We start from the raw sequence: 27,447 nt of genomic DNA on the forward strand, positions 1-27,447 counted from the left end.
GGTTGGGACTCCCGGAAGCCTCTGCCTGCTTCCCCTCCCCCACCCCAGTAGAGCTGGACCTGCTGTCGTTTGTGGACTCCTGGACACCTGCCCTTCTGGCCCCCGCCTCCTGCTCGCTGGCCTCGCCCTGGCCCAGGGCTCCCAGGGATCACGCCACTGCTCTCCCAGCACGGAGGTTTAGCATTCACTCCTGCAGCTGCCCTAGGTCCAGGGACGGCCCCACCCAGGGTGTCCCCTTGGGCTGTGACGGCCTCTGTGAGCCTGGCCTTGGGCTGCTTCCCTGTCCTTAGGTTCACACTGGATCTTGCTGCTGTCCAGTGCAGAGAAAGAGCCGACCTTTAACTTGTACATGCGAGACCACTGGACTCTGGACCCCTGCCCCTTGTGCCCCAAGCCCATCCCTGCAGAACCTTCTGTTAGACCTGGGGGGAGAGGCCAGGGGTTTTTGTCTTCATCTGTGACGCACGTGTAGCACTCTGAGGTCACGGGTGTTTGGAAGTGTCTGTCCTGTGAGAGGAGCTCGGCACGCCAGCTAATGCAGCTTAGACCACCACGTGTCAGTGTCCCTGTGGGCTGTGATGCCGGCGGGTTACAGCTTGGCCTTTCTGCCGTGGAACTGCAGTCTTCAAGTGTGGTGGTTAGAGGACCAGGCTTGGGGGACAGCAGAACTTGCAGGCATCCCCTGTCAGAGTCCTGGTTCGAGTCCCAGCTGTTCTGCTCCCCATTCTGCTTCCTGCTCAGGCGTTGGGGAAGACAGTGGAGGCTGACCCACATCCTCAGGCCCTGCTGCCTGTAGGAGAGACCAGGGTGGAGTTCCTGGCTCTGCTGGCCCAGCCTGGCAGCGGTGGTTGTTTAGGGAGTGAACTGCCATCACTCTGCTTTTCCCCTCCCACCTGGGAGTCTCAGGCCCTTTGTGGGTGCCTTGGGAAAAGAAAGGGCTCTTAGAGTGCGGGGCAGGGAGCCCCCAGGCCTGGGTAGTGTTGCTGCCAGAGGACCTGTGACCTGCAAAGGTGTGATTGGCAGAACTGGGAAATATCCGAGTCACGTGTGGGACTAATCACACAGGCTTCTCCACGGCCACAGGATGCCCTTACCCATGGGTCTGGTTGAGAAGCCAGGGCTGTGAGATTGTCTGGTGAGGGGAGGAGTGGGAAGGGACTGGGGGCACCCAGCGGGAGGCGTGGCACCCTCTGTACCCCGCCCCTGTGTCCTAGAGGAAAAAGTGGGGGTAGCTTGGCTTGCTTGAGCTGCTTTGAGGTGGAGCAGGTGAGCGGGATTTTCCCAAGCGAGAGCTTACGGTAATGGAGTGGTGACGTCTCGGATTGCCCAGTCCACCAGTGGGCTCCAGAGGCTGGGCCTCGCAGAGCCCTGTGCTGCACGGCCTGCCAGCCTCGGCTCTTGGGAAGCGAGAAAATGCCGCTGTCTTCAGTTCTGAGGCTGACTAAAGCCTCCTTCCTACACAGCCTGCACTCAGTTTCCGATTATTGTGTGTGTAAAACTCCTCAATAGTTGTGCAGGGCTGAGGGCCTTTTCCTGCGAGCTAACCAGTGAAAGATGGACAGGCTGAAGAGCTGCTGTGTCCGGGTGTAGACCCACGGTGTGCTTACAGGTGCATGGGTGGTTGTCTCGGTGTGCCTTCTCTGGACTCCTGGGTGGAAGGAGTGTGGCTGTTGTCGTCCTCTGAAAGGTGTGCCAGCTGCCCGAGGTTATTGCTAATGAATGCTCTGCCTGAAGCTCAGACCCGAGGCTTGGGTCACGCCCCACCGGAGCTGTGGGCAGCCTCGGAGCTCGGCACTGGGGCAGGGCGCCAAGAGAGAGCCCAGTGCAGCGGGGAGGGGTGTCTCCAGAAGCTGCAGGCTCATGGCTGAGCCCCAGGGGTGGCTTGGAGCAGTGGACTCTCCTGTGGCAGTGGGTGCTGGGGAGGGGGCAGACATCCCGGAGAACCCCTCGTCTCATCTGAGTAGGTGCAAGGTTTATAAGGCACACAGCACGGGTGGGGAAGTCCCAGTTTCGTGATGGTCTTGTGGCTGGCGTTGAGTTTTCACTTTTGGTTTCTAGGAGGAAGTGAGCAGGGCCTCTGCCTGTAGTCTGCCTAGGAGAAGATGAGGATGGTTCAGGGCGTTCTGGGATTTAGGGAGCATCCACTTGGCCCCCTGACCCTGAACCCCCAGGAGAGAGGGACGGGTCCCACTCCGCTGCGGTGAGAGCCAGGGGGTGCTTGGTGATCTTGAGGGAAGCTGGTGAAAGGGCAGGTTCTGTGTTTGGTGCCTGTTCCGAGGTGGGGGGGGGCATGGTAAGGGACCTACAGCTGTGGGAAGTGGTCGGGGTGCAGAGGAGGGGCGGCTTCTTCCCCCGAAAGATCCTTGACAGGCTGTATTGGGGCTGGGCAGGGGACTCTGCCCCAGGAAGTGGTTCATGCCCATCCACAGGAGTGGGTCAGCTCTCCTGGGACAGGGTCCCTCAGCGGGCGGTCATGTCCACTGTGAGAGTGGGTCAGCTCTCCTGGGACAGGGTCCCTCAGCGGGAGGGGGTTCGTGTCCACTGAGAGTGGGTCAGTTCTGGGACAGGATCCCTCAGTGGGGGTTCGTGTCCACTGTGAGAGTGGGTCAGCTCTCCTGGGACAGGATCCCTCAGCAGGGGGTTTGTGTCCACTGAGAGTGGGTCAGTTCTGGGACAGGATCCCTCAGCGGGGTTTCGTGTCCACTGTGTGAGTGGGTCAGCTCTCCTGGGACAGGATCCCTCAGCGGGGGTTTGTGTCCACTGAGAGTGGGTCAGCTCTCCTGGGACAGGATCCCTCAGCGGGAGGGGGTTCGTGTCCACTGAGAGTGGGTCAGTTCTGGGACAGGATCCCTCAGTGGGGGTTCGTGTCCACTGAGAGTGGGTCAGCTCTCCTGGGACAGGATCCCTCAGCGGGTGGTCATGTCCACTGTGAGAGTGGGTCAGCTCTCCTGGGACAGGATCCCTCAGCCGGGGTTCGTGTCCACTGTGTGAGTGGGTCAGTTGTGGGACAGGATCCCTCAGCGGGGAAGCAGGTTGTTGTCCAGCAAGGCCACCTGCTGCGTCCAGCACCCTGTGGTGCCAGCTGCCGAATGGGGCTGCTTGAGCTTGGAGTTTTGGACCTCAGACCTTCAGCCAAGGTCGACCTCTTTTCCTTAACAAGGAACCCCTGCCTTGAGTATTTGGTCACAGTGACAGGTCGTCAACAGAGGCCTGTTGTCACGCGGCAGGCTGCTTAGTGCCCTTTTCCATGAATTCATGAGTTGATTGTGCACACGAATTAAAGTTAGGGTTGTACAAAGCTGAAAGCTCATCTCCTGGTCTTTGGTAGAAATTTGAATGTTGGGGCTGGAGTGCTGGTTTGGGTCCCGGCTCCCTGCTAAGTGCATGTGGGAAAAATGGAAGATGCCCCAAGTGTTTGGGCCCCTGCACCCATGTGGAAGACCTGGATGGAGATCCGGGCTCCTGGTTTTAGCTTGATCTTTTAAGTTGGAAAGCAGAGGATGAGAGAGCCCTCTCTGTGTTGCTCTTCATTCTCGCTGTAACTCTGCTTTTCAAATAGATGAAGTCCGTTACCGTGGCCAGTCACTTCCTTTTTGTGACGCTGCAGTTTCCAAATCTGTAATAACATAGACCCAGTTGTTCGGGGGCTGATAGCTGATGACTTCAGTCCTGACACCCCCAGGAGTCTGTGGACACAGCCTCGCCTTGTGCACGGCCGACCTGGCAGTGGCCGCCCTGACCCTCAGCCATGGCAGTGTTTAGAGCTGCCTCTCCTGGTTTACATGTGGATGGTGCCGTGTGTGTGTGTGTTCCCTGGCAGAGGTGCAGCCGGCTGCAGCGTGAAGATAAGGGAGAGGGAGGTGTGTGTTTCCTTTCCTGCTCACATTGCTCATGGTGTCATCTACAAATGACAAAATGGGCCCATTTTATGAGTGCCTGCTAATGAGCCCAGGCGAGCTCATGGTCACGTACTCACTGTGGCCTTACGTGGGGGTACCCCCTCCCCCAGGGTCCTGTGCTCACTTCCTCCCCCACTCCTGTGTGCTCACATCCATGGGGGGTTTTCTGGGTGGGAATCCTGTGTACTCACCTCCCTGGGTGGGTGCTCGGCTCACCTACACCCTCACCTCCGTGCAGGCATTTCCCACAGCTGTCTCCTTCCCGCTGCTTGTCTTTCTCTTTGTCCCCACCCTGTGTCCCCGAGGCCTTTGAGGACGGCAGTGGTGGGGCCGGCACCCCGTCTATTCTGTGGTTGCACGTGGTATAGGCTGGGGGGTGGGGGCTGCCCTTGAGCAGGTCCCCGTCTGTTTCCGTTGGCTGAGTTTTTATCATGAATGGGTGTTTCATTTTGGCAGGTGCTTTTTTGCATCGATTAGGGTGTGTGTAGGGGGAACCATATGGTTCTCCTCTTTTAGCTCATTAGCCTGGTGAATTCCATGACATTTTTAACGTGGTGACTCTGTGGAAGCCTTCTGTGCAGGGTGAGCGCAGAGTGGGGGCCCCCAGTGGCGGGGACTGCAGGGGGAGCCATTCACTTCCTAGGAGAGCATTCCCAGGGACTGAAGTCACCCCATGGGGCCCAGCCTAGCTCCCAACAGCTCTGCTGATCTTAGCTCCGTTGTGTTGTGTTTTGGGAAGGGTGAACTCTGTGTGTGTGTGTGTGTGTGTGTGTATGTGTGTGTGTGTGTGTGTTGTGGGGGGAGGTGTGGTCACTGCAGACCCTCTTGTAGTCTCTGCCCTCTGCCAGGCATTGGTCCACCCCACCCATTGGTAGTCATTATTGCCCAAGACTGTGGATGCCACTCCCTTTCCTCTACAGGTGAGGGAGGGGGCTGCTGCTCTCTGGGGCAACTGAGGCACATGAATTCTTCCTCGCCAAGCACTAAGTGAGCACCATGTGTATGCCAAGTGCTCTAGCCCACTCTGTCAACTGGAGGCCCATCCTCATTCCTGTAGAGAGGGTTAAATCACTTCCTTAGAGCGCCTGGGCTGATGAGAAGTTAAATCTGCAAGCTGAGTTCTTCCCGCTGTCCCAGCTACTTGGGGTGTGGTGTGTAGACAGGAGTTAAGGCAGGATGACCACACTGGTTGCCGACAGCAACCGGGATGGGGTTTGCACAGCCTCACCTGAATGGCCAGCTGACCCCAGACACCCCTGACATGGGGTGCTCATCTTGAGGGCCTCATGCTGCTGTCTTGGTCCAGGTGGATGCCTTACTCAGCAGCGATGTGGGGTTTTTGGTTGGCCTGTTGACCTTCAGTGATGGGCAAGGAGACAGGCCTTTGTCCAGTTGCCACTGGCTTGCTAAGTCACAGTGTGACTCTGAGATCCTGGGACCCTCACGGCTTGGGCCGAATGTGTTATGACAACCCTTTGGTGTCCGTCAAGGCTGATGCCTCAGCAACAGAATGGACCATCGTTTTCCAGTTGTGGGCATGTGTATCCTCAGCTCAGCCAACATTTACCAAGCACCTACTGTGTGCAGATACTGTGCTAACAACAGGAAAAGAGAAGTAATGGCAGAGTTAGAGATCTGCCATCCACTGGTTCACTCCCCAAATGGCCATAATGACCAGGACTGGGTCAGGCTGAAACCTGGAGACTGCAGCTCCATCCAAGTCTTGGGTGCCCACATGGGTGCAGGTGCCTGAGCACTGGGGCGGTCTGCTGCTTTCCCAGGAGCATGAACAGGAAGTTGGATCAGAAGTGGAGTGGCTGGGACTTGAACTGGGATCCACATGGGATGAAGGCTTTGCAGGCAACAGCTTAACGCACTGTGCCACAATACAGGCCCCTTGCATGCTTGCTTTATTTTGGCAGTTCTGAGGTTGGCTTTTTAAAATAAATTAAAAAAATTTTTTTTTTTTAAAGAGAGGAGCAGCCACGCACAGTGTTGCCAACCGTTGGGTTACTTCCTGAATGTCAGCAATGGCTAGGGCTAGGCCCGGCCAAACCCAGGTGCCTGGTCCTTCATCCAGGTCTCCCACATGGGTGTGACAGGAACCTAGCCACTTGAGGCCGCAGCACTGCCTCCCTCGGTCTACACTGACAGGAAACTGACATGAGGAACCAGAGCTTGCAGTCTGTCCCAGCCGCTCCACTTCCGATGCAGCTCCCTGCTTATGGCCTGGGAAGGTGGCGGATGATGGTCCAAATCCTTGGGACCCTGCACCTGTGTGGGAGACCTGGCGGAAGCTCCTGGCTCAGACTGGCCCATCTCTGGCCCTTGAGGCCACTTGGAGATTGAGCTAGGAGATAGACGATCTTGCTATCTCTCCTTCTCTGTAACTATGCCTTTCAAATAAAAATGATTTTTTTTTTTTTGTTTTCGTAAGAGTGGTTAAGACTTGATTCCTTAGTCTAGAGGAACCTGTTTGTTGTAGCATTGGCCTTCATGGGTGGGACACCTACCTTGATAGTTAAGGTAAATGCATGAGTCACAGGAGCCTAGGTTTGGACGCACCCTTTCACTCTGGTTGGTGGGATGGCCTGGGGCGCGTCGCAGGATTCTGGAGGACTCAGCGTGGTGTTGTGTGTGTGTCCCTTGGCAGGTGTTCGCCCCAGATGCAGGTGACACGCCTGCTGCTCAGACATCCTGGAACTGTGCTTGGTTTGGGGCCCAGAGAGTTGGGTCCTCCCAACTCAAGCCTTGGGCAAGGAGGCAGGCTGCTGGCTGTTGGGGTGGGATGGGTGGCTCGGCCAGAAGGCTGCCAGCCACTTGATGCCTCTGGTCCCTGTGCCAGGTGTGCTGTGCTCTGTCAACATGGACCAGGTTGTCAGTCCCACTTCAGTTTTTGGTCATTTCTGCAAGAAGTGACAAGTGCTATCACTTGCACTTTCTTGGTCTTTTCTGTGCATTTTGTCCTGGTCTCCCTGCTTATTCTCTCCCCCAACAAAGACCCCTGGGTCCTGCCTCATGTTCAGTTTCCTTCCCACCTCACCAGCAAAGTGCTGCTGTTGCCATGGCCCTGCCTACGCACAGGTCGGCCCGTGGTCCATGTCTCTGTATGGGGATGCCAGCCTGGCCCCCTGTGAGAATGGTGGCTCTGGTGAGCTTGCCTTTGGGACCTCATTGGTTCTCAGCAGGTGTCTCACCATGCTGACTGTGGGGTCTGATGCTGAACATTGAGCCCACCTGTGATGGTGATGAAGTCCTGATTGACATGAAGAGGTTGCTTACGTTCAAGAGGAGGCCTGGAGGGTGATGTGCCCTGCGTGAGCTGAGGTGCAGGTGGGCTTCTCTGCACTGGTTTCCAGTCCTGGCTTCCTTACTGCTCAGCTCCCTTAACATTGGAGCAGGTGGCTGAGCCGCTTGGGATGGCTGCCTGACTCTGGTGGGCGTTCACTGGCCGGAGCAGGTGAGCCTGTGGGGAAGCTGCCCTTCCCGGCTGAGAACAAGGACACCTGTGACAGCTGTGGCACTGCACACGCGTCTGTGGCCTCTTTGTCCTTCACGCTCTCGATGCCTGTCTGCACGTTCAAATTGTTCAGCTCCTCGTGGCTCCCCAGTGTGCACAGGTTCGACCCCGAGCACCTAATGGCTTTTTTCCACACAAGGCCTTGGTCCAGTATGTGCAGGAAAGTGGTGCAGCACGGTTCTGAGCCACTGCAGTCTGTTGTCTGTGAGTTAACGCTCCCTGCTGCACAGATCAGCCAGGGCTGGTTGGAAACCCTACTCAGGTGAGTGCTCGGTTCCTGAATTACAAAGGGTTCACCCTCACAGGAGAGGCCTGGCATCGAGGGGGTGTCTGGTGCTCCCCGGGACCCCATGCCTTTGTGTACTGCTTCCTGGCCATCACTTGGTTGTTTGGTAGGAGCGCTGCCCTGGTGGGCAGCTGCTGTTGGCAGGTGCCTTGGGCAGCAGGGGCCCCGGGAAGCCAGTGGGTGGGGATGTACAAGGGCTGTGAAATCCCTTGTCAGATGAAGTGGTGTTTGGAAGGCGCCTCCACAGGCCTGCATGGAGGAGGTGTCGAGTCTGGGGAGCTCAGGCTCGGGTTTCGCATGTGTGAAGTTCTGTGCTCGGTGTCTGCCTTTTCTCCTTACTTGGTGTGTCTTGGTTTTAAAAGTCTGGTGCCAGGCTCGATGGGTCCCGGAAGTGGGCTTTTCCCATTCCCTGCTGCCCTGCACACTGCCCATATCCTTCTGATGTGGCCTCCGGCCCTTGGGCCTCATCTGGAGGACCCTTAGTTACCTCTGCTTCCTGGTGTGTGGGAAAAGCCCCTGAGCTCAGCTGTGTCGAATCCTTGGCCAGACGCCCAGGGGAGGAGAGGCCAATAGCCAGGAGGGGCGGCCGGGGCGCAGCTGCAAGCCCCACAGAGCCGGGCTGGGTGGTGGCCTGGTGTGCCTCCCAGCTCCACGCCCAGTGTTGTGAGCAAGACTCGTTGGGCCCATGGGCATCATAGCAGAACTGTACTCAACACCCTCTGTTTATGAAACAGAAAATTGCTCTCTGCGAGATTGCCGACTGAGATGTTTTGTTTAAAAACCCTCTGGTATTCTGGTGTCAGTGGTTCTAGATAATTAATGGGTCTGGAGCTCTTTTGTTTTCCAATTATGAGGAAAACCCTGGAGCGGAGTGGGAAGGCAGGGGCGTGGAGGCACGCTGTCCTGGGTGATGTCCTGGGTGAATCCTTATTCTCGCAGGGAGGTTGGCAAGAGCCCGGCTTGTCCGCCTGTGGAACAGAACCCACTACCCGTGGTGGCTGTCTGGAGCCAGGAGGCTTTCCCTGTGTGTGGGTGTTGCTCCTGTCTGCCTGTCAGTTACTTGGCGGGTTGCATTGCACCCTGACATGGAGGTTGTGTGGTTTGCTCCCATCAGGGGTCCTTCTGTCCCTGATATTCCAAGTTCTTACCCATGTGGGCACTGCTGCTGCTGTCATTCCTGTGGGAGCCCGGCGCTGGGGGACGATTGGGGTGGGAAGGGCAGGCCTTATGTCTTAGATTTTTTTTTGCCCCTCCTTGTCAGCACTCTGCTGCATTTGCACTGGCTCTGCCGCCACAGCCTGGGGGCGCTGTCCTCCCTGCAGGTGCTGAAGCCTGGGGCTTCTAACAGTGGTTGGCAGGACAAAACCCCCAGGTCCATAGCATCCACAGAGTGGATTCTGCCTGTTGAGTGGTGACAGGTGAGTGGTGTAAGGTGTGTGAGCTCCTTGCTCAAGCTGGGAACTCAGTGCAGATTGTGGGGGCAGGGACCTGACTTCCCTGAGCCATCACTGTCGCCTGCCAGGGTATGTGTGGGCCCAAGGGTGGGGCCAGCTATGGAAATCGGTCTGACTTGGGCCTGGGTGTCCCACTGCTAGTCTGGACACTGCCCATATAGGAAGCTGCCCCAGCCCTCTGCAGCGCCCTCTTCTGGCCCTGGCTCTTGCTGAACTGGCAGTGGAGTGTGTGATCTGTGGCCCTCAGCGTGCAGCTCTTTGGTGCAAGGGTTTCGTGTAGCTGAGGTCATGCCTGAGTCATTTGCGTGGGACTACCGTGGCTGGTCATCAATCCAGCAAGACAGCTTTTGGGGTCTTCCCAGTTTTCAGCTGTGATGAGTGAAGCTGCAGACTGTACCGCTTTTCATCTCAGCTTGCGGTCATCTCACACATCGCACTGAGGAGTGCGTGTGTGGCAGAATCGCACCATATTTCCTCGACAGGAGGTGATGGTCAGTGTTGCCTGTGTGCTTTTTGCCTGTGGTGTCCCAGTGTACTCAGGGCCAGGGATTTGGGTTCATGGGATTCTTGGAGATCCATCTTGGTGATGGAAGGATTTGCGTGAGATTATGAAGGGAGAAAGGACTGGAACCAGAGTGGCCACCCAGGGGCTCCTGCAGATGCCTGCACACACTCCACAGTGCTTCTGGAACATCTTGAATGCTGCGGGTGATGGCTGGAGAGTGTCTGGAAGAGACCACGCTGACCCATGTGTGCCCTGTGAGGCCATGGCACTGAAGCTTTTGGGGCTCCCCATGAGCTGCATTAGGGCGTGACCCTCGGGCTTGCTGCTGTTCTGTCAACCACACACTGGGCATGCAGGGACATGTACTGGTGTGACTGCAGACAGACGGTTAGGATGGGTGGACTGCGTGGGTAGACCCTGTAGAAAGATGGTTAGGATGGGTAGACTGCGTGAGTAGACTCTGCAGAGGCAGTTAGGATGGGTGGACTGCATGGGTAGACTCTGCAGAGGTGGTTAGGGTGGGTGGACTGCCTGGGTAGATCCTGTAGAGAGACAGTTAGGGTGGGTGGACTGTGTGGGTAGACCCTGCTGAGAGGCGGTTAGGGTGGGTAGACTGCGTGGGTAGACCCTGTAGAGAGGTGGTTAGAATGGGTGGGCTGCATGGGTAGACTCTGCACAGGTGGTTAGGGTGGGTGGACTGCCTGGGTAGATCCTGTAGAGAGACAGTTAGGGCGGGTGGACTGTGTGGGTAGACCCTGCTGAGAGGCGGTTAGGGTGGGTAGACTGCGTGGGTAGACCCTGTAGAGAGGTGGTTAGAATGGGTGGGCTGCATGGGTAGACTCTGCACAGGTGGTTAGGGTGGGTAGACTGCGTGGGTAGACCCTGTAGAGAGGCAGTTAGGATGGGTGGACTGTGTGGGTAGACCCTGTAGAGAGGTGGTTAGGATGGGTGGACTGTGTGGGTAGACCCTGCACAGGTGGTTAGGATGGGTGGACTGCCTGGGTAGGCCTGTGTGCCCTCAGAAGAGCTCTGAGCACCCTCCCTGTGACACCTTGGCAGCTTTGGACCAAGTCATGGAGGCTGCTCGTCCCAGCGACCTAGGCAGTCTGAGACAACATTTAATGAGTGGCAGCCTTGTGCCAAGCACACCAGTGAGACCCGGATGTTAGTAGTTGGTGTTTGGCGTGCGTGTTATGCTAGTGCACACGTGGGCTGAGCATGAGTGTGCGTGAATGTAAGTGTACGTGCATAGCACAGTACACAGTGGATCTTTGTGTGTGAGTATGCACGTGTGAGTATATGCGTGCGTGTGCGTGTTCTTGTGTGTATTGTGCATGTGCATTGCATGCACACGGCCTGCCGTTAAAGGTGAGGCAGACACCAGACCCGCTGTGAGTAGGTGTTAGTGCTGCGCATAGCAGGCCCTCGGGAGGCCATCCGGGCCTCGCAGGTGCTTGGGTGAGGACTTCCGGAAGATGTCAGGCGGTGGTGATGGAGCTGAACTTACTGTTTCTAAGCTTTTTTGCATTTTGTTTTTCCAAAAAGCCCGTGTAGGAGTGGCTGGGCATTTCTGTGTGGACACATCAGTGCTGTCACTCTGTGTGACAGGAAATGCAGGGCGGCCTCTCTCAGCCGCCTTCCCTGCCTTCTCTGACCTTCCTCTTCCCCTCTCCCCACGCTCCTGCTGGGTGCCCTGCTGATGGCCTCTCACTGTCGCTTTCTTCAGGAGATGATGGTGTTACCCTGACAGAGCCTGCCTTGTGGTGGCCAAGTGCGGAGGTGGCCGGGGGCGGAGCCGTTGTGTGTCAGGCACCCCACCCCGTGGACCTCGCCTTTTATACTGCAGGTTCAGTCACCTTGGGAAGTGTCAGTTCTTTGAAAGCTGGGACTGTGGTCAAAGTCATCTTGGGAACAAGAGTGCACCTGCCTGGAGAGCGCTGTGGAATAGTCACAGAACACTAAAACTTATTCCTCCTAGAGATTAGCAGTTTTGTTCCCTGGGTTGGTGCTCTCTCACGCTCTCCAAGGGCTTCTTTATGTGTTTATTTATTTGAAAGTCATAGTTGCAAAGAGGGAAAAACAGAGATCTTCATTTGCTGGTTCCTTCCCCAGATGGTTGTAACAAGCAGGACTGGACCAGACAGAAGCCAGGAGCTTCTTCCAGGTCTCCCACATGGCTGCAGGGGCCCAAGCTCTGGAGCCATCCTCTGCTGCTTTCCTGGCATGTTAGCAGGGAGCAGGATTGGAACTGGAGCCAGGCCTGAGTGGGATGCCAGTGCTGCAGGTGTGGGGTTTAACGCACTGTACCACAGTGCCGGCGAGCCCCTGGGCTGTCTCTTGGTCCCAGAGGTTTGCCTTGATCACAGAGGACACAGCCAGTGTGGAGACGGGAAGGTGGCCTTGGAGCTGAAAGATGAGAATACGGGGTGGTGGGTGACACCTGCGTTGTCTATACATTCGTGGCCTTGGAAGTTACACAGCTTGCCCGCGCCTTGGTTTCTGCCACCCACCCGTGATCCCGGGCCCCAGCTGGCATCCCCTTGTTCCCTACAGACCCTGCTCTGTGCCTCGGTCCCTCCTTGCCAGCTTCATTTGCGTGTTCAGGTGGGTGGATGCTGCCCCACTGACACAGTAATTTCAGCCAAAACTCTTGAGAGAAATGAGCGGATCGCCCACCTGTTGGCGGCTGCTCATCTGTCTCCACCATGATCCTTGTGGCTCTCCGGCCCCTTGGCCAGCAGTGGCACTCACAAGGGCTTGCCTTCCCGTTTCAGACAGCTGCCTGCAGCCCGGTGGAGTGTGTGTTTCCACTAGGAGGTCTTTGTCCAGACCCACTCTCCAGCGTGGAAAGGGGTCCTGTGTGCTTGGGCTGGGCGGGGGCTTGCTCTGAATCCCCCGACGCTTTCCTCGTGCCTCCCTCCCCTGCGGGATCTGTGCAGTCCCAAGGTTGAGGGGAGCAGAAGGTGAAATCCAGGTGTCCATTCCCCTGCTCTGGGGACTGTGTGGTCAGTGGAGCCCATCTAGAAAGCCAAGACAGTCTCGGCATCCTGATAACTGGGGGAGGGAGCTGGTGAGATAGGACCTTGCCTTCACTGGGTGCTTCCTGTGTGGGTCAGCTTCTGGTTCACAGCTCAAGATCCCTGCCAGCGGCAGCCCCAGCAGGTCCCGCCTCAGGCTGCCAGGGTTGGATTTCGCCCCCACCTTGGTCTGTCCACCATTGGCCTGATTGCACCTTTAGTGGAGACTTTGAGGTTTGAACCTCTGCGTTCTGTGCAGTTCTCAACACCTTCCAAATGCCAGGGCTTCCAGCAGCTCCTGTGTCCTGTATACTGGCTGCCCTGCCTTCCTGCCAGCATGGGGTGTGGGCTGGGGTGGGGCTACAGGATCTGTGGTCTGACTGGGGCGCAGAGTCCCCACTGCTTTGGGCCACCCCAACCCTTCCTTGCACCCTCCTGCTTCCTGCAAACCAGCTCTCTGCTCAGGCTCCAGCCACCGCCCTCCTTCCCTCCCTCCAGGGCTCCTTCCTGCCTTTCCCTCCTGCCTGCTTCCCAATCCATCTTAGGGGAATGGGGCCAGGTCTCTTGGACAGGAAATAGGAACTGAGACATGAAAGACTAAAGATAGCAATGATTTCATGTTGCCCCTGGAGAGCTCAGGAATAGACTGTGCATCCCGGATGTGTGTGCATCGGGACCCACTCCCGCGGCCCCAGACTCCCCGATGGCCCCTGGGGAGGCCCTGACACCTTGACTTGGTCATGGTGCAGGTCTGATAAATGCCTGGGCACTGTGCGTCGGAGGTGTCCCCGGGGTGGTGGCAGCTTCTTCCTTGCGTGGGTGGATGGCATTCTCTGCACGGGAGTGGGAGTTGGACAAGGCTTTGGCTGTGAACGGGAAGGGATTAAATGAAGCAGGTGTAGGGGCTGGGGTGCCCAGGGAATGCACAGCCAGGGCGTGCCAGGCTGTGCGGACCCACTGTGGATCCAGCCCTTCTGGAAGCTGCTCCCTGCTTCCCCTCCATCTGGAGCTCCAGCAGCCTTTCCTTCAGGGATGGGGAGCAAACTGCAAAGTCATCCAGCCTGGCCCTGCCAAGACAACCACAGGCAGGACTGGAAATTGAGTAAATCCAGGGCAGGCCAGTCCTGTGTGCTGTTATCAACATCTGAACAGCCCGCACAGATAAAGGCTCCCCCACCCCTGCCAGGTATTTGGGAGCCAAGTCGGTGGTGACCTTAGCCAAGTGCCTTTTGTGCTTTAGGTCCGTTTCTTCTGCTCCAAGTTGGAGGGGCTTTAGAAGCCGCAGTGAATGTTGCCATCAGCGTCATGGAAGCGACCATGCCCTGTGTGTCCCCTGCTCCGTGGTACCTGGAGCCCATAAGCACCTCTTTTGACTCTGCACCTGCTGCTGTCTCTGTGGCTTACACGGTTCTCTCAGTTGCTCGATGTGCCTCCTTGGGTGACACGTATAGTGGCTGTGTTGTTCCTGGGGACAGCTTGAGAGCTGTAGGGGTTAGTGCTGCTGCCCCCTGACTCTGGGGGGTGATGTGCTTGTGACACACTTCGGGACAGCAGGAAGGTATCCACAGAAGGGCCCCAGGGAAGGGGAGGCACAGGATGCCCAGGCCACCTTCTGAAGCCTCGTCCACCCTGTCTCCACCTGGGGCCAGTGGGAGCACCCCACTGTCTCGCAGCTCCTTTCCCCTGTTTATCAGCAGGAGCCAGAGCCAGAGTTTCCTGGGGAAATGGGCCTGACTTGGAATCCCATTGTCTTGGCGCTGGAGGAGCTCACTGCCAGCTGGAGGTCACCCCGCCTTCTCCTGTAGTTGGCTGCAGCTCTGCCAGGACTCTGACTGCCCCCTGAGCCTGCTAGTGCCCCTCCACCTGGGTAACCTGCCCTGGCCTCTTTAGGTAGCGAATCTTCCTCAGAGAGAACCGTTTTCTGTCGCTCTCCTACACCCCATCAGACGTAGGTGGTAGTGCCCAGGGATATGGGCATCAGAGGAGTCAGGGGACCTGGCCAGGCCCTTCTGCCCCCTGTGGTTCTCCCCAGGGGCGGTACTACCCGCCTGTCTGAGCCTCTCTTCCCTAAGGGCAGGGGCTGGGTGGGGAGGGAGGTGTCTCCCACCTCATGTGTTCTGCCCCCTCACGGCTTGCCAGAGTTCTTCTGTCTCCTGAAGAAAATCCTGGATGAGTCCATAGCTTCCTTCCTTCCTGGAGGACAGCAGTACTGGCAAAGCCCACACAGGTGGCTGCGCGTTCCCCTGCTCATCCTGGGCGCAGTGGGCCAGCCTGAAGCCAGGAGCCTCTTCCGGGTCTCCCACGTTACTGCAGGGGCCCAGCACTTTCGCCATCCTCTGCTGCTTTCCCAGGCACATTTGCAGGGAGTGGGTCAGAAGTAGAGCAGCTGGGACTCGAACTGGAGCCCATATGGGAGACCGGTATTGCATATGTCAGCTTAACCCACGGGTGCTGCATTCTGTGTGTTCTTTGGCCTCATGCGCTACCAGATCCGTTGGTGTTCTAGGTGGGTGAGTGGTTCCACCCCATCGCCCTGCAGCTGTGTGTGGTGTGGACACATGGCAGTGGCCGTCTCAGGCGGTTAGGTTCACCGGGAGCACCGTGCTTGTCTCTTGCGCCCTGGGCATGCGGACTTTGGATTTTATGGATGGTAACGGGGAGCTGTGGCTTCTGGCTCATCCTCAGCTGAGCTGGAGCTCGGGTGGTGTTTGATCCTAATTCTTGGTGACGCCTGCTTTTCTCCTGGTCTCCCTGCGTTTCTAGAAGGAGGAGGATCCATTATGGCTGCGACTTTTGGCCAGGCCTGTGGGTTACAGTAGCCCGCACGCCCCCATGCTCTGAGGCTTTTGCATTGGACGCCCTCAGCAATGCTCTCTGACTCCATCAGAGTGTGTGTGACTTTCTTGGCCCCACTGTCCTGGGGAAAAGCCTGGGGAGCTTTGTTTTGTCACCTCTCTTTTCAGGAATGTCCTTTCTGTTCAGGCTGGCTTGGCAGGGTGCAGAGCCAAGGAAGTGAGTCAAGGCAGCCGAGTAGGGCGGTCTGGGCTGCTTCAGGCCCCTCTCCCCCAGGAAGCATCCTGGGGTTTTCAGGAGGATGGCAGCCCCTTCCCACCATGCTGGCCCATCTCTGGCTGCTGGCACCCAACCGACCAGAGCCTGGTGGGGAAGGGGCGTGCTGACTGATGGCACCAGAGAGCCTTGTGAGTGGTGGCTGGCAAGCAGTAGGTGTAAGGAGTTGCGTGGTGACTGTTACAGCCCTTGCAAGGTGAGGCAAAACCGAGGCTGTTCTGTAGATGTCACACATTTTGCAAACAAGATGCGCTTGCATTGGACTCCCCTGGTGACGCGAGTGGCCTTCTTGGGAGGGGCAGCATTCTTTGAGGTGGGGCGCAGGTTCCCACCTGTCTCGGTGTCAGGTGGATGTGTCCACTTGGAGAACTCCTCAACCTGCAGCTGTAGAGCAGGCTGGCTTTGCCCTTGGCTGTTGCTCGCCCTTCTGAGTCAGGATGCCACCTCCAGTAAACTGGAGACCGAGTCTCCAGGGAAATAGGCCCACTGCTAATGGAGATGTGTGGCAGGCGCCCTGAAAGTGGGGTCTCCTGGATATGCAGAAGCAAGTAAGCAGCAGGGGCACTGGTCTGAAGCCCTTGGTCCCCTCCTTCATAAGTGGCAGGTGCTCCCGAGGATAGCAGCAGGCCACCAAGAACGAGGTGCTAAAAAGCACTTTTGTCATTGTTGTTCATTTTGATTGAGACAGTCGCCATGGCCAGGTGTGAGCAGTACAGAGTAGGCAATCCCGGGGCGGCCCCTTCCGCTCCCCCTCCCACATACACCCCTCAATGCGCCTGTCCCAGCCGTGCACCGGTAGCCATGGCTCAAGGCAGCAGAGACCCCAGAAGGACTGTGTGTTGTGTAGTGAGCAGCCAGTATCTCTCTAGGATGCCTGGAGACAGTTATTTATTTTGCTTAGGGATGTTTGGGGCACCTCCCTGCTGTCTAGTGCCAAGGATAAATATCTCGTGCTACCCACGGAAGGTCAGCGATAGCCTGGCTCCCCGTGCTGGATGAGCTTGGCCAGGCTTGAGCTGTCATGTTGCTCCTGCTGCTTCCAGCTTTTACACACATTCTGCCAAACGTCGCAGCCCTCCCTGTCCTTGCTGTTTGCTGTGTTAGTGTCGATGCGGGCCGGGGAGAGGTGACTGCTCGATGTGTTGGAGATCTCAGCCAGTTTGGGTAGAGAACTCAACCACTGGTTCCTGCAGCCGGCTGGTCCTGACCCAGTTTAACTTTCACTGTGGATTTGTGCTCTACATGAAGGAGTGTTTGGCAGGGAGGGAATTGCTTTTCCTGACACAGATTAATTGCCAGCACCTCTGTTGCCTGCCCTTCTCCTGTAAGAGGCTGGAGAAACAGCGGTGACTGTATGCAGCAGGTTGCCCAAGGAGGCGTATTTTGCAAACCTTCCCTGCAGTAGAGGATGTGGGGGTAGGAGGAGGGTGTTGTCAGAGGGCAGCTGTCCACACCAAAGAGAGTGAGCCTGAACTTTGGGGGTTCGGGCTGTGCGTCATCCATGTCACCTAAAAGACCAGAGGGTGTGTGGTTGGCGGAGAGGAGCAGAGTGGTCCCCGGGCTGACTTTTCTAGAACTCTGCTGTCTGATGCTGAGCTCTGGCTCCCTACAGATCCTAGCCAGTTCCCTCATCTTGGGTGTTAGAGTCTCTGCAGGTTCACGGCCCGCCTGCCTGCTGGCCAGTCTCACTGTGGCCAGAATTGCTCCGCTCAGAACAGTGGTTCCCTCTCCCCTCTGGGCTCAGTTGAAGAACTGTAGCCTGGCATCCGAACCCCTGCTATTGCCTGGGAAATCCCAGTGCTGCTCTGGGGTCCAGGGCAGGCTGCCTGGTGGGCACTGGGGCTGGCACACAATAGCTCCCCATCATGGGGGAGAGCAACATAGAGAGAGAGAGGAAGATCTCCCATCCACCAGGTCACTCCCCGGATGGTGCAATGGCCAGAGCTGTCGATCCAAACCCAGGAGCCAGCCTCTGGATCTCCTTGGGCCATCTTGCACTGCTTTTCTAGGCTATACGCAGGGAGCTGGGTGGGAAGTGGAGCAGTCGGGATGCGAACTGATGCCTCATTGGATGCTGGTGCTTGCGGGAGGAGGATTAGCCAGTTGAGCCATTTCACCTGGCCTTGATGGTTGTGTTTATGATGTGCACTCTGCTACCATCGCAGCCACACCTGTGTGCCCTGGGACGTTGCTGTGCAGTCACTGCTGTTGTAGAGTGTCTGGGATGCGTAACACCTGCATCATACCATCACCAGGAAGTTGTGCCACATCCCAGCTCCCAAATGCTCTCTGCCTCTGCTTGCCATTGGCATCCCCAAATTTCTGTGGTGGTGAACCGGGGCAGGAGAGGATTGGGCTTCCTATAGCTGTGAGGGCAGAGCCGTCAAGGTGTGTCCAGGCTTGGTGGTCTGGAGTTGGTTCTCTGTCTCAATGCCGACTGCACTGTGGGCATCGCGTGCTGTGGACTGCGTGGAGCCAACGTGGTGATGCGTCTCTGTTCCTTTGTTTTAGGCTCTGGATGTGGACCGGATGGTTCTCTACAAGATGAAGAAGTCTGTGAAGGCAATTAACCTCTCTGGGCTGGGTGAGTTCACAGCTGCCTTCTGGAAACCTCATGCTGAGCACGCTGTGTGCAGGCCCTGAGGCCCTCGCCCTGCTCCCCCCACCCGTGTGTCCGTGAGCCAGAGCCCTGTCCTGTGGAGCACACCGTGTGCAGGATCCTAGGCCCTCGCCCTGCTCCCCCCACCCGTGTGTCCATGAGCCAGAGCCCTGTCCTGTGGCTAATCTCCTGCTGTGTGCAGGGTCCCAGGCCCTCGTGCTGCTTACCCCTGGGTCCTCCAGCCGGAGCCCGGTCCTGCAGTTGAATTGAGAGGGCCAGGCTCGTGGCTGGGAGCCCACCCCTCAGCCTCCCTCTGTGGGCATGTGCTATTCCCTGATCCCCTTCTCAAGAAGAACAGTGTGAGTGGAGCAGGTGGGGGTGTGTGGGTGGAGAATCTGAGCTGCGAGACACTGTTTGGTGGAGCTTTCCCACGCGTGTTTAGGGGCAGAGGGAGCAAGAGCAGTGTTCCCCAGCTGTGGCTTGCAGACCAGAGCATCACAGTCCATGGGAACTGCAGTGTTAACTCTGCCCCCCAGATTGGACTTTGCGATCACCCCAGTTCCATCCAGAATCCCCGCAGGGGAAGAAAGGAAGGAGTCCTGGGCCTCTTGGGGAGGTTTTAGTCCTCAGCACTTTTGCACTTCTCCTGCTGCTTGTACACAGTGCTCCTCTCAACAGCAAGCTCTCCCCTTGGCCAGGTGAGGACCTGTGGATCAGAAAGAAGACCGTGACGGGAGCAGAGCTTGGCCCTGCTTTTGTCGCCCTGCTGGGTTGGAGCTCCGCAGCCTGAATGTTAGTGTGCCTGGGCAGCCGTGACTGTCAGGACGGCTGCTACTGTGTCCTGGGTACCTGGCTGGTGTCTGGGTGGCTGTGGCTGAGTCCTGAGTAGCTGTGGCCATGCCCGACCAACTAGGACTTGCCCTGGGTGTCAGGAGGCCACTAAGGAGTGGACACTCAGTTGTGTTAACAAATGCCTGGTTCTTCGTGTGCTCTCTTGGGCTCAATGTGGGTTGTTACACGTGTTATAGAAGAGCAGTCATTTCTCTTCTGGTCAGCAATAAAGATGAGATCATCTGCTTCTTGGGCAAGTGATGGGGCCGCTGGGCAGCTATACGACCACTGCCCCGTGGTGTAGCTTGCACAAGCAGGAGTGCAGAGGGAGAGAGGTGGTACTGGGCCAGGTCTTGCCCAGGGTGGTGGCACTTGTGTGTGATTTGCTTCCTGGCCTGTGCAACTGAGTGCACAGCACAGACCTGCTCCTGCCCCTGTTCAGGGACAGTGCCCTATGGCCAAATCCAGTGACGGTGTGTTGCTGCTTAGAACCCCACATTGAAGGTGAGGGCTGAGAGTTCCAGGCAAGAGCCTGGAAGGGATGGGGACATGAAGATCAAGTGTGTGCCAGGGAGCAGGTGTTTCTCCTAGGACACAGCCAGCCAAGGCAGCCTGCACCCGCTGTTTGTGAGAGGACCTGACCTTGAGAGTTCCTTTGCTTACTGCATGGCTAATACCTCATTTATTTTTGTTTCTTTATTGGAAAGACAGATACGCAGAGAAAAGGAGATACAGAGAGAAAATCTCCACCCGCTGGTTCACTCCCGATGTCCAGCAGGCTGGCCCTCCCCATAGTCTTGAAGGGGGGGTCTCCCATATGTGTCACCTCTTACCCTCTTGTGCCATGCCAAGTATATAAAGTCGTGAGAATGATTTTCTATCTGAAAGCCAGAATGGTGATCCTGGAATCTATTTCAGAACACAGCAGACTTAGAGAAGTCACCTGGGGAGACCCTCCCTGTCCCTGGGGCATTGTTGACGTCACCTACAATCCTTTGGGAACTCTCTTCCTGAACTGCTGTTCGCAGCACATCCTTCTGAATCATTGCGAGGGGGAGGTTGTGGCATGAGCTACCAGGTCCAGCCCACCCAGCAAGCAAGGGACTGAGCCGCTGGCTGCCTCGGCTGGCTGGCGGTGGTGTCCCAGGAGGGGTACCCAGTGCATTCCCAGTGTTAGGTTAGGTCCCTGGGTGACCCTGTGGTTGGGCAGAGCAGGTGTTCTATGCTCAGTCAGCAGTAAGAGTGAGTGCTTCTGCCACAGGCTGACCCCCTCCACCCTCATGCTCTTAGGGTTCTTGGGTGACCCAGAATTGCCAGTTCGTTTTGAACTGACCACTTGGGCAGCCCCCAGGCTCTCCATTGGCAGCCGAGTGAGTCTCTGCCCAGCCCTAGGTTGTCAGCATGCCCGCTGGCCCAGGCACGAGGATGACACCTGTCCGCCTCAGCTGCCTGAAGTCTGCATCAGCTGCTGGTGCCACTGTGGCCGGTGACAGGCCCGGTGTGGTCTCCTTGAGGCAGGATCCTCCCGGAAGCTGTTCAGGTAGAGCTTTCCCACACGTATTTAGGGGCAGAGGGAGCAAGAGCAAGGTGAACCCCAGCTGTGGGGGGAGACACCATTGCTGTACTCCTGGCTCCTAGAGGCTGCCCTTGGCTGCTGACCCCTTCTATGCGCAAGGCCAGTGAGGCCTGGTCAAGTCTTCCTCATGCTGTGTCACTCTGACACCTGGTCTGCCCAGGCTGCCCAGAGTAAGCCAAGGCCTAGAGGACTGAGCTTGGTGCCAGTTCATTGGGTTCTGGTGTGGACGCTGCCTTCTGATGGTCTTCATAGCACACAGAGGAAATAGGCAAGTTCTGCAGGGCCCCCTCTCATTGTGGGAGGGCCCCCACCACACATGACCTCATCCACACCTGCTGAGTGACGCCTAGCCCCAACCCCAGAGACCATTACAGGGAGGGTAAGAGTTTGGGGTTACACAAGTGGGGCCACAGTGAATACTGTCTCTCTTGCCCACTGAGTGCCCACGAGACCCCCAGATATTCCAGGAACAATCACTCCAGCCCAAGCCCAGCTGATTGAGTTCAGTTTCCTCCGTATTTTGGGTTGTCCTTTGCCAGTGTGTGGTCTGCATGGGCATTGGAGTGAGGTCATAGTTTGGGAGGATGAGCTGAGATAGCATGAACAGGTGGCAGGCAGAGCCCTGGGCCCAGGTGAGGAGCGAGAGTGTGTACCTGCAGGTGTGTTCCTGCATGGTACTGCCGTGCTGGCCCAGGTGGGCACACCCATAGCAGGTGCTTGGTGAACGCTCGCTTGTATTACCTGTTTGTGCTGTAGACATCACACTGGGCCTGAAAGTCAGGAAGTCCCATGTATCTGCAAAGAAACAGGGTTAAAGAAAACGTTGCACCAAGTGAGTTGTGCTGGCTGCCCGATTGCCAAGGATGAGGGCGCAGCCAGGTGGGTGTTCTGGGATCCCTTGGGTGGAGGCTAGCAGAAGAGGTGGAGGCGACTTGTGGACAAGCTGTTTTCTGCCACCTGTTCTTAAAACAGTCTGCCTTTATTTTAAACTCTTATTAATCCAAAATTTCCCAAGCTCTGTCTTAGCCCAAAGGTGGCTTTTTCCCGCTCCCTGTGCTAGGGAGCGGCAGCTAACATCTTTCATCTCTGTTTGACATCCCAGTGGGTGGGGAATTCATTTCCACCTACAAGAAAGCCGCAAGGCGCTCGTTTTCACTTCTTTTAGACAGACTGCTTGAGGGCTTGATGGAGTGTTCTCACCCAGTGGTGTCATCTCTGCATCGGCCTGAACGCCTAGACAGACTGTCATCCCGAGATGAGGACCAGGAAAGCGGTGTTGGTGTCGAGTTCCCCTCCAGCCAAGATGGGAACACTTCACGTGGTCTCCTTGACGTTTGCAGTGCTAATTAGCAGACAGTATGCTTAAAATTGGTGTAGAGAATTGTTTCTTTTTTCCTTCTTTTAAGATGCTTTTAAGATGTATTTATGTGAAAGGCAGAGTGGAAAGAGAGAGAGAAAGAGAGAGAGAGACTTTCCACCCACTGATTCACTCCTGAAATGGCCACAATGGCCAGAATGGGCCAAAGCCGGGGCTTCCTCCAGGTCTCCTAACATGGGTAGCAGAGACCAAAGTGTTGTTTTCCAAGACGGTTTAACAGGGAGCTGGATCTTAAGTGGAGCAGCTGGGACTTTTGTAGGTGCCCATATGGATACCCTTGCTTCAGGCCTCATCTTTACCTGCTATGCGACAATGCCACCCCTGAAAAAGTCCTGTTGTACATTAAGAAGGTACTGTATCAGATGTGATTTTACAGATGAGAAACTAGCTGAATCATGGTTAAGATACTGCAGAATGCCCACATCTGGGTCAGCAAGTTCTGGCTAGTTTCAATTCTGGCTTGCTACTAATGCAAAGCAAGGGAGCACAGCAGGTGAAGGCTCAGGGTGGGTCCTTGGCACCCATGTGGGAGACCCAGATGGAGTTCTGAGCATTGACCTAGCCCAGTCCCAGCTGCTGTGTGCATTGGGGAGCTGCATCAGCAGAGGCAAGTCCTCTCTCTGTCTCTTCTTCGTAGCTCTGCCTTTTGAATAAATATATACATCCTTTTATTTAAAAAAAAAAAAAAACAAGCAAAAACATCATTATCCCGTTGTTGAGTTGTCAGAGCAGCATTTTAAGAGGAAGTTCCAGGATAACTTAGTTACGGGGTAGTTACAGAGCCCTGAGCCCTTTGGTTGTGGGAAGGGAAGGGGAGAGGACGGGTTTGAGGGGCTTTCTTTGGGTGGGGGAAGGATGCTAGACCCATTGCCTGCCCCTCTCCAGGGGGCAGTTTCCTGAGTTCCTGAGAGCAGGTTTGGGCTGGGGAAGCTGGTGGGCAGCCTCAGAGGTCAGCTGGTCAGCCTGGCCTGGTGGCCATGCCCCCAAGGACGTTTTCGAGGCCTGGGAAGTTCAGGGTGCAGAGCCTGAGCGCAGCCACCTGTCTGGCCTCCGCTGGCTTGGAGCACTGGGTGGGATCCTTCCCCAGCAAGCAGCAGGTGAACCATCATAGTTTATGACTCAGAATGGGTTCGCGTGGCTCAGCTTCAGGGTCCTTCTGTGGCTTTTGTAGGAAATTTGAGTTTATCCCAGCCTGGGTATTTTCCTGTGTTTTGGGTCTGTGGGCATTCTCTGACTTGTGCAATATTGTGAAAAGGTTTCTTTCCTGGTGAGATGCCTCCCCCCCCAGCGCCCCCACCATTAAGCACTGTCTGGTTTTATTGGTGTCTGGGACCACTAGACACCGAAGAGCCATGGAGACAGCCTGAGAGCCATCCCCCAGCTGGCTCCCAGCCTCCCCCACTGCGGGCCGTTGACCCGATGACTGCACACAGCCCAGACCTGGTTTCTCATCCATAAATCTCTGCAGGTCTATCGCCAGGGAGAAGAGTGGCACCTGCCATTTGCAGCAGCTTTGGTGGCCACTGGCTTCCCCGGGCGTACATGCACGGTGGGTGGCCGTGTGTGTGTGTCATTGTCTCTCTCTGTCATGTTGGCTAGTTTCAAGCTTTGCCCCTCTCTGGCTCCTCCACATCCATCTCTCAGAAGAGCAGTCCCATCCTGTCTGTCTCAAACCTTTCGGCTCTCCCAGGGGTGATGGAGGCCTCACTGCCTGGCCCTGTCTCAGCCTCTAACCTGTCCTCTGCTGCCTCACCTGAGATCTGGCCACCCTGAGTGGCTGGCTAGGGCCTTGGTGGTTTTGCCACCCCATTACTGCGTTTGAGACTCTTCATGGGAGCCAGTCCCTTGAGGTTCATCGGGAATTGCCATGTGATAGGATTGCCCCCCCCCCCCACCACACACCAAGATTTACTTATCTATTTGAAAACAAGACAGTTACAGAGAGAGAGGGAGAGATTCCATCTACTGATTCAGGCCACAATGACAGAGGCTAGGCCAGGCCAAAGGCAGCACCCAGCAGGTTCAACCAGATTTTCCATGCGGGTGGCGGTGGCCCAGCACGTAGCCATCTTCTGCTATTTTCTAGATGCATTAGCAGGGAGCTGGATTAGAACGGGAGAAGCCAGGACTGGAGCAGGTCCCCATGTGGGAAGGATGGTAGTGTCACGGGTGATACCTTCCTGTGCTCACAGCCTGTGTTCTCAAAGCCAGGTGGGCAGGTAGCTTTTTTCTGCCAAGTACCATGGTACTTATAACATCATTTGCAGGCCATACAAGAACACCGACTTAAGAATCAGCCTGCTATACATGGATTGGATTTGGATGCCTGCCTGTAGTTGTCTTGACAGGACCAGACTTGATGCCACAGGCGGCTGGGCATTCCCCAGCCCTGGTCTAAAGGGGTCCACATGGCTAACAGCATACAGGCTGCTCATCCCAACCAGTCACTTGTCTCACATGCCGGCACATTGCTGCAAACAGTGGGAGCTTTGTGCTGAGTTGCTCACCCAGGTCTCCCGCTGGCTGTGCAAGAGAAGGACCATCAGCAGGAGGCCGGACTGGAGAGCATGGGACTTCCTGGGCCCAGGCAGCTGCAGGCAGCCGCACCTTGCCCTTCCCAACTCCACTGGCGTCAGAGGCAGGGGACATCCTCTGATGACACCTGCCAGCATGGGTGGGCTCCCCAGAGGTAAAGGCTGGGGGGACGCCCTAGGAGAGGCTTGGTGGAAACAAGCTGTTGTTTTAGACTTTAGAAACTATTTGTTGACCCAAGAGGAAGAGAAACTCAGAACAGTCTTCCATGCACCGGTTGCCTTGCTGATCACCCACGGGGGTTGAGGTCACCCTCAGTCTGGGCCTCTGGGCTCTGCGAGCCTCCACCTGCCGCCTCCCCTGAGGGTGCACATGAGCACGGGGCTAGAGGAAGGAACTGCAGCAGGGGGTATCAGTTCTGGGCTTTTCCACGGGGGACACAGGCATCTCTGCCAGCGTATTAACTGCCATGATAGATGCCCACCTCTGGAAATGAGTAGGGCTCAGGGAGTTGGAGGAAGTCAGGGAGGGAGGGTCCTGGGGTCCGAGAGCAAGTGAGAGCTCAGAGGGGTTGTGTGTTGCATTGGAGCCGATCCACACACATGCCTCAAGGCCACCTTCCTCAGGTCAGCTTGTTCAGGGCAGCTTTGGTGGAGGTGAATAGATGCCAGTAAACTTGACGGATTCGGGTTGAGAGAGCCGAAATCAGCAGGTCATTGTAGCGGATGCCCAGAGCTTTAAAAACGTGTTCTATGTATTGTTTTTGTGTTACAAAGATGGTAGAAGTGTGGGTTGGAAGATTCAGAGGAGCTTTTGGGCCAAGGGTGGGTCTGACCAGGTTTCACTGGCCAGCAACCAGGAGAGGAGGCCCCAGGAAGGGAGTGGTCAAGGCTAGCCCACCTCTGAACTCACATGGGGAGGTGGCATGCTGGCAAAGTGCTGGTGTGTAGTGTTCCCGGCTGTGGAGGGGAAGGCTTAGGTGAGGCCCCGGTGGTGCCACTGGGCACGCCCACTCCCAGGATGCCTGGGTTTGTGCCCCAGCTGCACTCTGGCAGGCCCAGCCTTGGCTGTTCTAAGGGAAAGTGATGCCGAGGAGTGCTCGGCCCAGCACGTGCTGTGCCGCAGCCACAGCTGACTGAGCGCCTGCTGTGTGTGCCAGTGCTGTCAGCATTTTGGTGTCTTTGTCTCTCACATTCCTTCTCTGATCTCTACAGACTGAAGGACTACCTATCCAGCTGCGTGTTTTCAGCTGGCTCATGGGCTCGTCCTATATGACCATGAGAAAAACCAGCACTACATTCCACGTTGCAGACAGACTGTTGCTTAACCATTTTGATATTGTGGGGTTCAATATGTTTGTGAAAACTTCTTGTAAGTTTTATTTATTTGACTTAAAGACAGAGAGAGAAACAGAGCTTGGAGAGACAGAGATAACCCACCAACTGGTCAAATCCTCCAAATGTGCGTGGCAGCCAGGGCTGGGCCAGGCCACAGGGGAACCAGGATCCCGTCCGGCTTCCCTGCGCGGGCAGCAGGGACCACAGCACTGGGCCGTCATCTGCTGCTCCCCCTCACCCCCCACCACCCCAGTGCAGTGGGGTGGGCTCATTCTGAGGTACTGTGACGGGAATAGTGGGCATCCCATCAGCAGCCTAACCCACTGCCCCGCAGTGCTTGCCCCAATGCCATCTTTGACGCCCCGTCATCTGTGTGTGTGTCTCATCCCCTGGAGTCTAAAGGTGCAGTTATGAGCTGGCAGGAATGTTTTTAAGGGGTTGGCACTGTATGTGGCAAGTAAAGCCACTCCTCTGGTGCCACCATCCCATAGGTGTGCCAGTTCATGTCCCAGCTGCTCTACTTCTGATCCTGCTCCCTGCTGATGGTCTAGGAAAAACAGCAAAAAATGGCCTAAATGTTTTTACCCCTGCCACCCATGCGGGCGACCCGGATGAAGCTCTTGGCTCCCAGCTTTGAACCGGCCCAGCTCTGGCCATTGCATCCATTTGGGAAGTGAGCCAGCAGATAGAATGGATGAGTCCGGAACTAAAGTTCTGAGAATGGTTCTCTCGCGGGACGTCTATACCGCAGGTGGATCACTGGAAGCATCTTCTTCCCAAAGCCACTGCGGTGTCGTGTGTCTGACTCCTGTGCAGGAGTCCCTGAGCCAAGCTGACTCTGAGTGGCTGAAATGTGTGTTGGCACATGGTGTTGGCAGATGGCTGTTCCCCAGCCTGTCCTTGGGTGGCCGGAGGTGTGACCAGGAACCTAGGTTGGAAGGTGCTCTGGTGCTTGCACCCTCTTTCTCTTTGGGTTTCAAGGCTGTAATACCCATGTCAGCCTAGAGTGGCGCTTTGGTGTATAAACCCAGGAGTTCTAGTTCCTACTTGCCATATGCCTTGTGACCTTGTGTGACCTTGGGCACCTTGCTGCCCTGTCTCTGGAACTGTAAAGGGAGTGTACTGGGATTGGTCCCATAGAGAGAACCGTGGTGGTGTGGCAGGGACGAGAGACCTCTGCTGCCCATGACGGTTTGAGAGATGGGTGCAGTGGCCACTCTGGAGTGAAGTGTTTGCTACCACTGAACTTGTGGAGCTGCCTGAGTGCACCTGGGTGGACATCTGCCGGCACCTGTTGCTTCGCTGGAGCGTCTCACCTGGGCGTCCGTTGTATGGCCTGGCATGGTGGCAGCAGTCAGCACCTCGGTTTGTGCATTCTCCCCGGCCATTCATGCTGGCCCCCAGAAGTATGTGTCCCCCGGGAACCCATCCCACCCTTCCCGGC

General features: G+C 56.5%; 1 protein-coding gene and 1 long non-coding RNA gene across 11 annotated transcripts in view; both read left to right on the top strand.

The window, feature by feature from the left end:
• Positions 1–27,447, top strand: part of ASAP2 (ArfGAP with SH3 domain, ankyrin repeat and PH domain 2) — a 123,851-nt gene that overhangs the window by 19,953 nt on the left and 76,451 nt on the right. For 9 of the 10 annotated variants that reach the window (XM_040992790.1, XM_040992797.1, XM_040992791.1 and 6 more), the window contains exon 2: positions 18,262–18,334. In XM_040992790.1, coding sequence (XP_040848724.1) covers positions 18,262–18,334 — 73 coding nt within the window. Of the gene's footprint in view, positions 1–2,101; positions 2,201–18,261; positions 18,335–27,447 lie in introns of those variants that run through there. The other variant, XM_040992795.1, reaches the window with a different exon arrangement.
• Positions 1,548–11,592, top strand: LOC121164670. Its single transcript, XR_005885151.1, has 3 exons — positions 1,548–1,631; positions 4,469–4,474; positions 11,581–11,592. It is a non-coding gene; the product is annotated as an uncharacterized LOC121164670 (long non-coding RNA).

The sequence above is a fragment of the Ochotona curzoniae genome, unplaced genomic scaffold (assembly GCF_017591425.1).
Source record: "Ochotona curzoniae isolate NIBS_2020 unplaced genomic scaffold, NIBS_Ocur_1.0 contig_883, whole genome shotgun sequence".
NCBI lineage: Eukaryota > Metazoa > Chordata > Mammalia > Lagomorpha > Ochotonidae > Ochotona > Ochotona curzoniae.